The following is a 13,726-nucleotide window of genomic DNA, read 5'->3' as shown; positions in this document are numbered from 1 at the left end:
AGATATTTTACTTTCAGAATTATGAATTGTAATCAGTATACGACTACCCAACACACTTTGCCAGCTCTGGCAACTCCGGGCATCAGCTGATTTCTCGATCGCCCTCTTCGTTTTCTGTTGTTATTTAATTGATAAACTTGTTGCGGGGGGCCATTCTTCAGATAACCCCCCACTTTCAAATTAATAAGCATTGCGCAAGTAAGTGCCGTTCAGCTCGTCAAACGCTCACTTTCATTCGACCGCAGAGCTGTTTCAATTCTAATCATTTCGTTGAACATTCAGCTTCAGAATCTAGCTAACATATTTTTCCAAAATTTACAGTGGTTCAGCTAACCCAAATCTTCAGGATGGCGTGCCAAAACCAGAATGCCAACAACTTCTTGCACGATGGCAAGAAGATTGTGGGGGTGGCTCTCAATTACATGTATCTTAATGCTATAGTAATCTTGAGTCTGCATGGATAATCACCAAATCCCTTCTTACGCCGCAGGGACGTTGTGAAGGCCAGGAACGTTCCCGTACCCCAGGAGCCGCTCGTCTTCCTCAAACCCACATCTTCGTACCTCCAGGAGGGTCAACCCATTGTGGTGAGTTCTAGAGAGCACAAGGTCTGTAGTCTCATTAAAGATAGCATCGAGATGGAATCAAGTGAGCAAAACACCATATATTGGACTCTTTGGACCTTGGAGAACTTTGGACTCTTATAAAAAGATAATAACATTTATGGGCCATTTAAGAATTTAAATAAAAACATCATATTATTTGTGGGTCAACATAAAATTACATATATTGTATATGTTGTGATGTTATGATATACCCAGTCAAGAAGGAATCTCTGCTTAAGGCTTTGAACATCTTATAATGTAATCTTCGTATTCCCCCCAGTTGCCCAAAGTCTTTACCAAGGTTGCATATGAAGTGGAACTAGGCGTGGTGATTGGTAAGCCCTGCAAGAACGTTTCCAAGACAGATGCCATGAGCTATGTGGCAGGATACTGCCTGGCTTTGGATCTTACAGCCCAATGCAATTTGGTAAGGAAATTGATGCTTACAGTCATGAGCCATTGTAACTAATAATTAAATTTAATAATTTCAGGGAGCAGCTCGGGCGACCGGACATCCCTGGACCTTGGGCAAGGGATTTGACACTTCTACGCCCGTGTCCCAGTTCATCCCACTCGAAAAAGTGAATGATCCACACAACTTGCAGCTTTGGCTCACCGTCAATGGAGCCGTCAAGCAAAAGGGATGCACTGCAGATCTAATATTCAAGGTGCCCGACATAATTTCCTACGTGTCCAAGTACATGACCCTGGAACCAAACGACCTGATCCTGACCGGAACGCCCAATGGTTCGGATGCGTTCAAGGCAGGCGATGTGATTGAGTGCGGAATGGCCGATCTCGCTAAATTGACCTTCCAGGTAGAGGCTGAATAAATAAAAAAGTAGCAACATTTGGACTAAATAACTATTTCATTTGGATGCTCCATTCGGATATAATTGGATATATTAAATGGTTATTTCTTCTAATCCACATCATCACAGGCAACCAAATATTTCCGCATCGCTGTGCAATCGCTGGTGTTTTTCCATTTGTTGATCGGGCAGTTAATGTACACCTGTTCCATGATGCAGGCCAGCAAGGTGGCAGGATAATAGTCGCAGTCGCCTTTTTTGGGCATCCATTGGAACTGCTGAACCCGCTTTCTAGCTACTTAAGCTTAGCCATTATTAAGTAGATATAACATTCGTACGCTCACCCACCGTAGTCCGTGCAACTATTGAGGCTCCTTACCACCAGTTGAGACATGATCGAATCGTTTTTGTAGCGTTGCTGGTAACTCTTCTGTATTGCCTGGGTATTAGCACTTCCATTGCTCAGCAAAAAGCCATTGATCCTGAAGGAACACTCCGCAATGCACTAAGGTTTATACGTATCCCAAGAGTAAAACTTATTTCAAAATTAATTCATGTTTTAGAGCGATACTAACCACATGCAAAGCTACTTTATCCGACTTTAGATTGCTCACTTCACCATTCAAATTAGTGGAATTAATGCTCAGCAAGGACTTACGGCACGATTTGATGGCCTTGTCGTTTTTCTGAACATCACAGCATGAGCTCAGCTGCCAAATATTATGTCGTAGTTGTTATTTAGAATTCGTTTTTATTTCGAATTTCCATACAAACTTTGGCTGCTTTGCGTGATCGCAGCTTGTATAGTTGAAGGATGTTGTACAGGAGGTAAAAACTAAAAGAACTAAAAGTAGATTATACATATACATGTTGTGCTGAAAATGTATAATTTAACTGGTACTAAATGCGAATCGAACGTCAGTTTTAAGGCCACATTTTAATTAACTTTAATTAAAAAGTTAATGTTGCATAAATAATTGAAATTGAAATTAATTGAACTGAGCTGCACAAAAGGGACAGAAATAAAGTTCAGCTGAAGCCGATTTGTTTCGTTTTGTCGTATAATATTTTAGTCAGCAACTTGATTCATGAGGGCCTCTACTTAAAGCTTAAAGTTGAAACATTAAAGTCGAGTTCGCCCACTATCAGATATCCGTTAATCAGCTAGTGGAAGTGCAAACTGAAAATTTCAACATTTTTCTGGCATAACGATAGAATGGGGAGAGCAAAATAATAAATGAAAAAATCTCTAGTGTCGCAGGTTTTTACGCGTTTATATGGGCGTGCTAATCTCACAAACTAGCCCTGAATATATGTCTCTGGAATCTAAATTCTTATTCTCAAGTTTCTAACTTTTATAGTTCCTGAGATCCTGACCGGTCATACGAACGGACAGATATTTTCATTAGGTATTTAAAACATTTAAATGTTGAATGAAGCAAAGCAATAATAGTAGCCTTTCAGACAATTGAATTTGTATGTAACTGCTGGCGTATCGTTTTATTTTATTTAAAAAGAACTTCGTTTCGCGGTAAGCGTAGTGTGCCCAGCCGATTGTAGGCTAAAAAGTACTAAATTTTCGTGATATTATCATTTAAATAGTATCGAAGTGCAAACAGCCCCAACAGGTTCCTAAATAAACGTTTTCTTATATATTCTATTTACTTACAACTAAGCGTGCTTTCAACCCATAACTGCAGTATACCAACCAATGAATAGCCCTTCCTGTCAACAAAAGTACCCCTTGTAACCCCTTTGGCCAAAAACATATAGTTAGAAAACTTAAATTTCGAATATTCTCAAAGGACCGATTCGACATGGACCAGGACAAGGATGCGGCGCTATACGGGGGAAATGCTGTATTCCGGAATCAACCATCGTACAAGGTCTTCAATAAATCCTTCGAGCACGTGGACGATGCTCTATACACACTGCTGAACGAAGTGGAGCCAGAGGTACTGCGAATGGAGCTTAAGGAAACCTCAGATGTCTTCAAATCGTTCAACCGCAACTCCGCATTGAGGGATCCTCGCAACAATGAGGTCCCAGAGAGACCGATTCGCGACCTTTCTACCGCCACTTCCCTCTACAGTTTTCCCAATCCCCTAGAGCGACACTCGGAGCTGAATTTTACGCAGCAGGCCTCTTGCATGCGAGTGCTCCTCGCCTGGCAACGCTGTCAACCCGTCGATGAACAGGACTTTGTGGTGTGGCAGGCCACGGAAAAGAAGCGATGCAACGAGCAACAGCGTGTGCAGAAACACATACACGACCACGAAAACGGTAGCAAAGAAGTCATTTATGCCCCCATGAAGAGCCTGGTGGCGGTCTACAGGAAGTGGTACGAACTGGGTGTTAGGAAGCTTATACAAGCCTACCCCAACGACTCATACATAACCTTCTCCGGACTGCCACAGTTGCCCCAATGCAAGAGCCTCAATTCTCAGACCGCCAGCATAGAGCAGGTGGAGCTGGAAAGGACTGTGGGTCGGGTAAGACTCTGGCGAGAGGTGGAGGTCCGCCATGAAGCCATGCGAACTTTACGACTGCGCTTGGATCGCTACGCGACGAGGGAAACAAGGGAGCCTGTACAGCTTTTGCGGAAGGAAGACAAGGAACTGGAGCTTGAAGCTGGCAACGTGTTTGTGCTGCCCCTAGACTCCCTGTTAATGCTCCTTACCACCGGATCTTATAAAGACCTGCCAACCGAAATGTTTGTCAGCCTAAGAGAATCCCCAAGCAGTAGGCACAAATGCATGGAATTCCAGTCGCCATTCCCCGCCCGCAACTGTGGTTGGCATACAAACAGTTTGATCTTGAAGCTGGGTTATGGGGCCTACATTTCACAGCCTGGGCAAGCCGAGTGGATTGATTTCAACATAAATGGAGCAGTCAAGGAGGTGCCCGATGAGCTTGCCTGTGATAAGTCATCTATAGATCTGCACATGGTCTACAAGCCCCAAGCTATTGATCAGCAATCCTCTGACGTGCTAGATGGAAACTGCAATAACGCCTTGGTTAGTTGGACACTAAGAAGTAAAGGCGAAGGAGAGGAGTGCAACGAGTTTCAAATCTTTAGCACACTATCTGTACCAGCAGTTACGGATTTCAACGTCAAGGAACCACTTGGATGCCACTTCATAAAGCTGGAGAACAAGCCAGATTGCGGATGCGAAATAATGTCCAAATACGAGTTGATAAGTGCCTGGCTGCAGTTAAAGCTACTGCGGGTCGAGATGGGACACTGCACACGCATCTCGCTCCGAGATTTTGAGCCCTTGCTGGAGGAGAAGCTGACGTTAATGTCGCTGGAGCAGCAGCTTCATGACTATTACAACACTAGTATGCCGCAGCTTCTATCCAATTTGTGCGAGTTTCTAAAACTACTGGACACTGTACCCGCTGGAGATTACCTACTGCGATACTCACCCAAATACAAGGATAAGTTCCTACTGTGCATTGTCACAAAGGAGGCCACGCCCCAGAGCTTTGAGCTGCATAAGCTCCTTACGGAATCCTCTCCCAGCGACCAAGCCTTCCTTACACAAAGCAGTTACCTTCCGATCTCGCCCACACTATGTGGCCGCCTGCACGAGGAACTCCAGCTGCTGCCCTGCGCTTTTCCAGCAAAAGCAAACGGTCGCTCTGTCCAACGTCGAAAGGTAGTGGTGCCCAGACCAGAGCCCTCTAGACAAGCTCCAATGAGACGACAATCTTTAAAAAAGTGGAGCGAAACTCAATCTAGAGAATTTCGTCGACGATGTAAAGTGGGTCAAAAGAAAAGAGCCCGGGCTCGCAAGAAAGCAGCTGCCAACGAAGAAAAGATACAGCTGGAGAAGATTATGACGTTGTAAAAACCGCACTCTGCTTGCTTGTATTTTAAATACTTAATCTTAGGATTATTATGGTTCTAGTTACTAGCTGTTACAAAACCAAAAAGTGATTCCCATAGAGGAGTTAACCGGCGTAAAGATAAGAGTAAATTTTATATCGCAATAATAAATATTCAACGTGACGCTTTCTTCCGTGTACAAGAAAGTTTTGATTCGCTTTTAGATGCACCAGAATTTACGCTCCCAAAGATATCCGATATTTATATTCATATCTAATCATCCTTAAAGCTTTTATTAAGTCTTACTCAGACTAGATATTTCTATTATTCTCATCATTTAATAGCCATTTCTTCAAAATTTCCTTATCGTGAATAACGCGAATGCCTTCATATTTTATATTCACTTGACTCGTTTTCTGCAAGATATCCTGGTAGGCAGCAGTCAGGGGTTGCTGCACTGGCGCTTTGTAAACATAGTTCTCGCCCTAAAACAACACATCTTAATGGATTTAACCGATCAAAAATATTAAAACCTACCAAATCGTATGTGCGATCCGAGTCCAGATCGCCTTTGTAGGCAACAAAGGGAACTTGAACAACGGGCGGGCTCGTCTTCTTTCTGCCCACCCAGAATTCGGGATTATCGTGCCATTCGGTAATCAGGTTGCAGGGCTTGTAGCCTTCGGGTAGACAAAACTTTCGAGCTACCACAAAAGCTTCAATGCTGGAGTTTCGCGACGCGGAGGGCTTGAAAACGCATACGTCCTTGAAGAACCGCTTGAGGTGGGTGTACAACCGGCTGGTCCTATCTGACCGGTAGATCTTCGACACGAAGGAGCCTCCCTCTTCTAGTATAAAACTGGAAATGCTGAGGGCAGAGAGAAGTAGTTCGCCCTGAACATAGGAGTCAAAGTCGTGCATTCCAGTGGAATCGGGAGCGCCATCACTAACAACAATCTGCGCCTTCTCGCCACCAAAGAACTCGATTATGGCCTCGGCCGTCGACTCCTTGCTGATGTCCGCCCGGAGTTGCTTGACTCCTTCAATTGGAGCCATTCCCTGCAGGTCTACGGCAATGATTTTCACCATTTCCCGCTCCGTCGGCGGCAGCGGCTCGTACATCCGTTTAGCCAGCACCTGTGACCAGCTGCCAGGAGCGGCACAAAGGTCCACGGCTCGGGTAAGACCTGAAATAAGTAGACAATTTGAATCACACCGAAAAACACGAGGTTGGAAAACTACCGTTCAGCAACTGAAACGTCTCCTCCGCCTGGAGCAGTTTAAAAGCACTCCGTGCACGCCATCCCTGCTCCTTGGCCAGTCGGTAGAATATGTCTCGCTTATCCTTCGAAGTCCTGCCCATTTAAAAAATTTGGTTTTCAAATAATAAACAAAAGGTGATCAGCTGTGAAAAGACCTCCACAGTGTTGCTTTAGTTTTAGTGGTTTTCCCGCCAAATTTGACAGTTTCCTGGATGAAACATTACAAAGTTTTGCAAGTATAAATAAATTAAGATCAAAAATATTTATCACAGATGACGTGCAAAAAAAATTATTATTTAAGTGGTAGATAAAGATAGCAAAAATAGAAATTCCGTTTCCGAACTTGAAATCCATGTAGATGGACGAAATAGAATTTAGCTGAACTGAACCAAGTTAAAAAAGGTAAAACGGATTATATTCCGAATTGGTTGTTTGAAATATACTAAGCATAACAGAAATATATTTCCTTGTTCATTTTCAATATGTATAGCTTAATGGCTAGATTTGTCCAAGCTGAAAACACCTTTCTCTTGTGGCAGCGCTATCCGATTTCATTGTTATCGATACATTTCTTGCAAAATAACAAGTGATTGTTTTGTCGCAGCCCAGCCCGCAGAGAAATTCCTGCTATGAAAACAGGAGAATCGGTGACATCCCAAGTCCCAAATTCAACGTAGCTCCTTACCCGTCCCGACGAGAAAAGACAAACAATGGCCAAGTTGAAGAAGCTGCATATGAGCTCCAACCTGGAGGACCTGGAGAAGATGTCTATCATTCCGGATCTGCGCAGCAAGGGCATGAAAATGTAAGTGGACACCGCGAGTTAGTGCTGATGCGGCTGCTTTGATTTACCTGGTTGATTTTTCCCAGCCTGCTGAACACCGCCCGCAAACTGTACATGACCGCCGAGGAGTACAGACTGGATGGCGACGAGGAGCTGGCCTACATCACCTACATGAAGTACTTTAATATGCTGACCGCGATTCACAAAAAGTCCGATTACGCCAGCCACAAGGCGACGGTGCGCCAGATGCTGGGCGACACCGAATCGAATCGCCGCATTATGGACACGCTGGAGGTGATTATCAACTCCCTGCGGGATCGATATGCTCAGCAGCGCCAGGAGCCAGAACCAATTGCTCCCGACCTGGTCAGCAATGGGCGTGTAAGTCTGGACTCGCCGATAACACCGCCAACACAGTACGCCCGACTTGGACTGATAACCTGTCAGGATCTGTACCGGCGAATGCAAGAGAAATCGGTTCTAGTTATGGACTGTCGCCCAAACGCCGACTACGAGGCCTCCCACCTCACTTACTACTGTGCATTTAATGTGCCTGAGGAGTTGATAACGCCAGGGTGAGTTGTCCATTCTCATTCTCTCGCTATCTGGCTACTAATTTTTGAATTTGCACAGAATGTCGGCTGGCAGATTGCAGGCTCGTCTCAGCAGCAGTGGCAAGGCATCGTGGGCATCGCGTTCCGTCAAGGATTCAGTGGTGCTTATGGACTGGAACACCAAGGATGCCCAACCGGCGGCCAACACAGCCATTTCAACCCTGCTCGACATCCTGAAGAACGTGAGTATGAATGTAATCCACCCATAGATCACGAATAATCACCATTTTCTGGTAGTGGGATCCTGATGTGACTTACCGCGCACCCATTCAGATTGTCGAGGGCGGTTACGAGTACTTCATTATGATGTACCCAACTCATTCCACTAATCCCAGTGTACAGGCGCCGCAGCAGAACAACAACGATATTGAGACCATCGATGACATTGAGTATCCCTCAATTCACGACATCACCATGAAGGAGGATATTAGTGCGAAGGACTTCAGATCAAGACCAGACATAAATCGGGCCAACAAGCCCGCGGCCAATCGGACTTATGACCAGGGAATTTCCCGTTCTTCTCCGCCGGCTAAACCCATCGCTGAGATCATGCGTGATCAGGCTGAGTTTTTGCAGCGCGCGGAACAGAACGATGAGCAGTTGGAGAGGGCCTCAAAAATGTGGAAGCGTCACGCAGCAGAGGGTGATGGTTTGACTGCTACCGAGGACCAGGAGTTGCACTTCAGGATCCTACAGTTGGAGAGCAAGGCCCAAGACTATGTAAGATCAATAAATTACTTTATAGTTCACGAATAATTGTTCGTTTGTCCCGCAGATAGTTGAAAACAATCGACTGCGAGAAGAACTAACTCGCATACAAGAGCTACACAATGTTACGCAGCAGTTGTCGCAAAAGGAGGTCGAGGCAACGAGGAATATAGAGTCTAAGATACGGGAACGACAACGCTTGGACGAGCAGCATGAACTTGAACGTCAGGAGCGGGAGCGTCTTTTGGCGATCGCTCGCGAGACAAAAAAACATTATAAATCACCAACATCTTCGGGTCCGCCATCGCCGGGCAGGAACTTGGAGGACTTACAGGTCGTGTCAGACAGCCTAGAATCCCTGCTGCAGTTAAATGGCGAGGATACGACACTTGCGCCAAACAAGGTGGAAAGGCCAACATTCGATAGGGCGATGAAACCGCAGGCGAGGAACGTGGAGAGGACATCGCAACGCGTTCGTGATTTCTCGCCCGTCACTGGTCAGAATGTGGTAAGTATTGCATGGGTGGTGGTTGATTCACTGGCCACACAAATATAGCCGCGACACGAGTCAAATCAATAGCAAGTGGGTCACGTTTTGAAGACACCCGCCCAGACGCGGGCCGTGCTTTGTGCGCTGCCCCCACTCTTAGTCGCTCGCCGTCCGCACTCAAAGCATGTTTAAACCAAAGATACGTACAATTGCCATACTGTTGAGCAGGAATAGCACTATACAGGATTCCGCGAATGATTTGTGTGGCGGGCGTGAAGCTCCAGCTGCCAACAGCTCCGCCCACCTACAGTATTTATAGCTCCATCTTCCCGCTGAGACGAGTAAAAGCTATATATATTATTTTCCTCTATCTCCGAACCGTAACCTACATATATTTTCGGATAACATTGCAGGGTCGTGGCCTGACTGGTTTGAAGAATCTGGGCAACACCTGCTATATGAACAGCATACTGCAGTGCCTCAGCAACACGCCTCAGTTGACGGAGTACTGCATCTCGGACAAATACAAGAATTACATCAGCAGAAGCAACAAGACCAATGGGCAAGTGATCGAGGAGGTGGCTGCACTCATCAAAGAGCTTTGGAATGGACAGTACAAGTGTGTGGCTAGCCGAGACTTGAGAGTACGTAGCTGACAAAAAAACACTTAAGTATATTTGTAAACTAGAGATATTTCATTACAGTATGTTGTGGGCCAGTACCAGAAGATCTTCCGCGGCGTTGACCAGCAGGATTCACACGAATTCCTCACCATCCTGATGGACTGGCTGCACTCGGATCTCCAGACCCTACATGTGCCCCGTCAGCGTGAGATGATCAGTGCGTCGGAGAAGGCTTGGCTGGAATTTACCAAGGCGAAGGAGAGCATGATTCTGCATTTATTCTACGGCCAAATGAAGAGCACTGTCAAGTGTGTGGCCTGTCATAAGGAGTCGGCCACGTACGAGAGCTTTTCTAATCTCAGTTTGGAGCTGCCGCCCAACTCGAATGTCTGCCAGCTGAACCAGTGCATGGACATGTACTTTAGTGGAGAACGGATCCATGGCTGGAATTGTCCTAATTGTAAAACCAAAAGAGATGCCATCAAGAAGCTGGATATATCTAAACTGCCACCTGTGATGGTGGTGCATCTGAAGCGGTAAGTGATGCTAACCGCCTAACTGTCTTGTGCTTGTTAATACTCTGTTGAATCCCACATAGGTTCTATGCGGACCCCAGTAATTCCGGCGCCTACATGAAGAAGCAAAATTACCTGCGCTTCCCTCTGGAGAACCTGGACATGAATCCCTACATAGCACGGGCGGAATCGCGGGCGGTAACGCCCAAGACCTACCAGTTATACGCCGTATCCAATCACTACGGCACTATGGAAGGCGGCCACTATACTGCCTTTTGCAAGAGCGCCAACTACGGAAAGTGGTTCAAGTTCGACGATCAGGTCGTCTCAGCGCTGGACTCCTCGAACGTTGTTTCCAGCGCTGCCTACATTCTCTTCTACACGTGGCTGCCCCCTATGCAGGTGTCACTGTAGATGCATCGTCCTGTTTCGTTTCGGGGTTTTCTCTTCGTTTCAATTGTTTGTTGTTCTTCTCTCATTTTAAAGCTTTTAAGGTCTAGTCGCCACACCCTTTTATCATTTACAAATTACCGCTTAACTGTTAGCTGCTATTTAAGAGGAAAATCGCTTGTTTGTTGTTGTCTAGGCTCTTAGGCCGCCGGAAAGTATTACGCATGGGGCGTATTTTCAATGGGTATGGGCTGCATTCACTAAAACCGAGAACTTCAAGTGCATTACCAGTGTAAAAAAGAGAAGATCGCATATTCGCTTGTATATGTGGGACTATAGTTTATTGTATTTTGCAATCATATTTTTAAACCAAATAAACGAAATTAAATTTCTGAAACAATATTTAAGCACTCACTTCATAATATACAAACTTCAGTAAACGAATGGGAAGAGCGTTGATTGTACATGTTAATATGGTTTTTAGGCTATTTTTGAACTTCCAAAATAATAGAGACGTAAATTATATGATTCCTATTATTTTACCATTGCAAAGAAATATTAAATTTAACTAATTTTCGCGCTGAAAATTCCAATTTCGGCGATAGCCGATAAGAAAATATATTTATATTAGATTGACGGCCACACTGGAAAGCGCCCCCGCCATTTACCAAATGCAGTGTTGTTAACTCTAGCTTTTAATTCTTTTAATAGTCATTTAGTTGATTTAACTTTTTAATAAGACGTCTTTATATATTATATTATTGTTATATATTAAATATCCTTATTTTCCAAAATAGGTAAATAACTAGAAATAAAACTTATTTTTAAGAGATACCCACTTTAAAAGATAACCACTTAAAAATTACCGAAAAGCAGGTAGGTGTAGGTACCTGCAATCATGTAGTCAAATCTGGCTAGTAGACAGCTAAATGGGCAGCACCGACCACGTATTTGATTGGATTATTTGATAGTCAACGCCAAATCACGACACTGCAGCCGCGACTCCGGAGAATGCCAACTGTTTAGGATCGTGCATCAAGTCCGACCCAATCAAATTGCAAGTCACACGCTCCTCAAAACCGCCATCTGCCCGCCATGAATCTGCCGGAACGCAGCCGCTTTGTGATCTACGCCGTCGGCATCTTCGTATGCTACTTCTTGTACGGAATTGTCCAGGAGAAGTTGACTCGGGGCCGCTACGGCGAGGAGGTCCAGTCAGACGGATCCGTGGGAGAACGCTTTACGTATGCCTTGGCCCTTGTTTGGGTACAGTGCCTCTGCAACTATGTGTTTGCCAAGGGTAAGGATTACGTGGACTGCCAGCGAATCATTTCTGATCTGTGGTCTTCTAGTGCTCCTAACGATTAGGCCGCAAAAGGAGGACACTACCAATGCGGGATCCTACGTGGCCTGCTCGCTGACGTATCTGCTTGCCATGGTTTCCACCAATATGGCCATGCGCTGGGTTCCCTATCCTACTGCTGTCGTGGGTAAATCCGCCAAACCCATCCCCGTTATGATCCTGGGCGTGCTGATTGGTCGCAAATCCTACAGCTGGACGCGCTATGCCTGCGTTCTTACCATTGTCCTGGGCGTTATCCTGTTTATGTACAAGGAGGGCAAGGTGTCCAATTTGCCGGCAGAGACCACCGTACTCGGCGAGGTTCTGCTCTTCCTCAGCCTCTCAATGGACGGATTAACTGGAGCTGTTCAGGAGCGCATTCGAGCGGCCAGTGCGCCCTCGGGTCAGCAGATGATGAGGGCCATGAATTTCTGGAGCACCCTGATGTTAGGCGTTGCCATGGTATTTACAGGTGAGTGTTAAAAATACTGTTTTCTACTGAATTATACTATATTATATACATAAGTTAAATATATTGGCTTAGACTTTAACTGCACGCTTCTTTATAAAACTTACTTATATGAATATTAAGTTTTTACAATTGTCATAGAGAGCATTACAAATTGTTGTTCACCTTCTTCAGGTGAGGCCAAGGAGTTTTTGTACTTCACCATCCGCCATCCCGAGGCGTGGACCCATTTGTCGCTGATAGCTGTGTGCGGCGTGCTCGGTCAGTTCTTCATCTTCCTGATGGTGGCCTGCTTTGGACCGCTGGCCTGCTCCGTGGTTACGACGACGCGAAAATTCTTTACCGTCCTGTGCTCTGTTCTGCTGTTCGGAAACGTCCTGATTGCCCGCCAGTGGCTTGGAGCTGTCCTGGTGTTCGCCGCCCTTTTTGTGGACATGCTGTACGGCAAGAAGGCGCCTCTGGCTTCGGCTAAAAAGCCTCCAGTTGAGGGAAAGCTATCCGAGGAAAAGAAGCTAAATTCGTAGAATTTAATAGATTATTGCATAGCCCTATGTACATACATATGCACATACACAAATTAAGAAGACAAAGCTTTCGGCTCGAGCGGCTGCAGCGCCAAAGTTTCCCCATTTCCTAGAACTGCTTATCGTACAAAGGATTCTAGCTATAGCGAACACAGCATTCGATACTTGATCTGCAACCCATTAACAGTCGTTTAAGTTAATTAAATTATTGATATCTATTAGAAAAGGAACAAATATTGTGCAAAAATTTACACCAGAACTGAGGGTCTCTAACATACAGGATCATTCAATCATTTAATGCTACAATTTATAATTAAAACGTGCTCTTTTTTAATGGTTGCGTTATTTATTTGAAACCGGGAATAAGGTAAAGAATGTGTTAATCTTACGAAGGCATTTTATGTCCTAGTTTAGTTTTATAAATATTTGTTAATGCCTCTTACTTAAATTTCGAGCGCCTACATCAAAGTTGCCACCTCACACAAAATGTGAACTATTATGTTCCCAGGCAAAAGTGAAACGCTATAAAACTCATATTCCTAGATTAAATATTAATTTGGCGTTATGGTCAAATAAAACTACAAATTTAGTTAGCTACTATATGAACTTAAATACAATAAATAAAGAAGTACACAATATAGTTGTATCGATACCTCAATGAATCAATTGCCAACAATCGATAGAAGAACTTAGTCGGCCCTGGCAACTCTAGTTTATTGCCATAGCCGTTGCAGATACGGTCGAAATTTTCAGAAT

At 44.8% G+C, this 13,726-nt stretch overlaps 6 protein-coding genes across 9 annotated transcripts; 4 read left to right on the top strand and 2 right to left on the bottom strand.

Annotated features, from left to right (window-relative positions):
* The first annotated feature begins 60 nt into the window (after positions 1 to 60).
* On the top strand, positions 61 to 1,466 carry LOC122622610 (acylpyruvase FAHD1, mitochondrial). Of its 2 annotated transcripts, XM_043801189.1 has the most exons (5): positions 61 to 198; positions 322 to 424; positions 491 to 587; positions 886 to 1,032; positions 1,097 to 1,466. In XM_043801189.1, coding segments are annotated over exons 1-5 (690 nt in total). In that variant the 5' UTR covers positions 61 to 197; the 3' UTR covers positions 1,439 to 1,466. The 2 variants fall into 2 exon arrangements, with proteins under 2 accessions (XP_043657124.1, XP_043657125.1); XM_043801190.1 differs by lacking the exon at positions 61 to 198 and having other exon boundaries at positions 222 to 424.
* Positions 1,467 to 1,527: 61 nt separating this feature from the next.
* LOC122622388 lies at positions 1,528 to 2,286 on the bottom strand. Its single transcript, XM_043800795.1, has 4 exons — positions 2,188 to 2,286; positions 1,993 to 2,127; positions 1,766 to 1,922; positions 1,528 to 1,712 (listed from the first exon to the last, which is right to left on the bottom strand). The coding sequence occupies exons 1-4, from the start codon at positions 2,284 to 2,286 to the stop codon at positions 1,528 to 1,530; spliced, it is 576 nt and encodes a 191-aa protein (XP_043656730.1).
* A 736-nt stretch (positions 2,287 to 3,022) lies between these two features.
* On the top strand, positions 3,023 to 5,271 carry LOC122619460 (little elongation complex subunit 2). Of its 2 annotated transcripts, none has more exons than XM_043796426.1 (2): positions 3,023 to 3,163; positions 3,223 to 5,271. In XM_043796426.1, the coding sequence occupies exon 2, from the start codon at positions 3,235 to 3,237 to the stop codon at positions 5,269 to 5,271; it is 2,037 nt and encodes a 678-aa protein (XP_043652361.1). In that variant the 5' UTR covers positions 3,023 to 3,163; positions 3,223 to 3,234. The 2 variants fall into 2 exon arrangements, with proteins under 2 accessions (XP_043652361.1, XP_043652362.1); XM_043796427.1 differs by having other exon boundaries at positions 3,027 to 3,154.
* A 21-nt stretch (positions 5,272 to 5,292) lies between these two features.
* Positions 5,293 to 6,740, bottom strand: LOC122619462 (putative tRNA (cytidine(32)/guanosine(34)-2'-O)-methyltransferase 2). The gene is made up of 3 exons (XM_043796428.1): positions 6,492 to 6,740; positions 5,787 to 6,436; positions 5,293 to 5,734 (listed from the first exon to the last, which is right to left on the bottom strand). Exons 1-3 carry the CDS (start codon positions 6,610 to 6,612, stop codon positions 5,561 to 5,563), a joined length of 945 nt encoding a protein of 314 aa, XP_043652363.1. The 5' UTR covers positions 6,613 to 6,740; the 3' UTR covers positions 5,293 to 5,560.
* A 331-nt stretch (positions 6,741 to 7,071) lies between these two features.
* Positions 7,072 to 11,037, top strand: LOC122619753 (ubiquitin carboxyl-terminal hydrolase 8). Of its 2 annotated transcripts, XM_043796861.1 has the most exons (8): positions 7,072 to 7,316; positions 7,382 to 7,870; positions 7,929 to 8,091; positions 8,147 to 8,629; positions 8,685 to 9,125; positions 9,521 to 9,751; positions 9,812 to 10,266; positions 10,329 to 11,037. In XM_043796861.1, the coding sequence occupies exons 1-8, from the start codon at positions 7,222 to 7,224 to the stop codon at positions 10,657 to 10,659; spliced, it is 2,688 nt and encodes an 895-aa protein (XP_043652796.1). In that variant the 5' UTR covers positions 7,072 to 7,221; the 3' UTR covers positions 10,660 to 11,037. The 2 variants fall into 2 exon arrangements, with proteins under 2 accessions (XP_043652796.1, XP_043652797.1); XM_043796862.1 differs by lacking the exons at positions 7,072 to 7,316; positions 7,382 to 7,870; positions 7,929 to 8,091; positions 8,147 to 8,629; positions 8,685 to 9,125 and adding an exon at positions 9,295 to 9,448.
* Positions 11,038 to 11,557: 520 nt separating this feature from the next.
* Positions 11,558 to 13,304, top strand: LOC122620511 (solute carrier family 35 member B1 homolog). Its single transcript, XM_043798005.1, has 3 exons — positions 11,558 to 11,935; positions 11,988 to 12,449; positions 12,621 to 13,304. The coding sequence occupies exons 1-3, from the start codon at positions 11,731 to 11,733 to the stop codon at positions 12,968 to 12,970; spliced, it is 1,017 nt and encodes a 338-aa protein (XP_043653940.1). The 5' UTR covers positions 11,558 to 11,730; the 3' UTR covers positions 12,971 to 13,304.
* Positions 13,305 to 13,726: the final 422 nt, after the last annotated feature.

Source organism: Drosophila teissieri, chromosome 3R (assembly GCF_016746235.2).
Source record: "Drosophila teissieri strain GT53w chromosome 3R, Prin_Dtei_1.1, whole genome shotgun sequence".
Lineage (NCBI taxonomy): Eukaryota > Metazoa > Arthropoda > Insecta > Diptera > Drosophilidae > Drosophila > Drosophila teissieri.
This window is presented reverse-complemented; position numbering and strand designations above follow the sequence as displayed.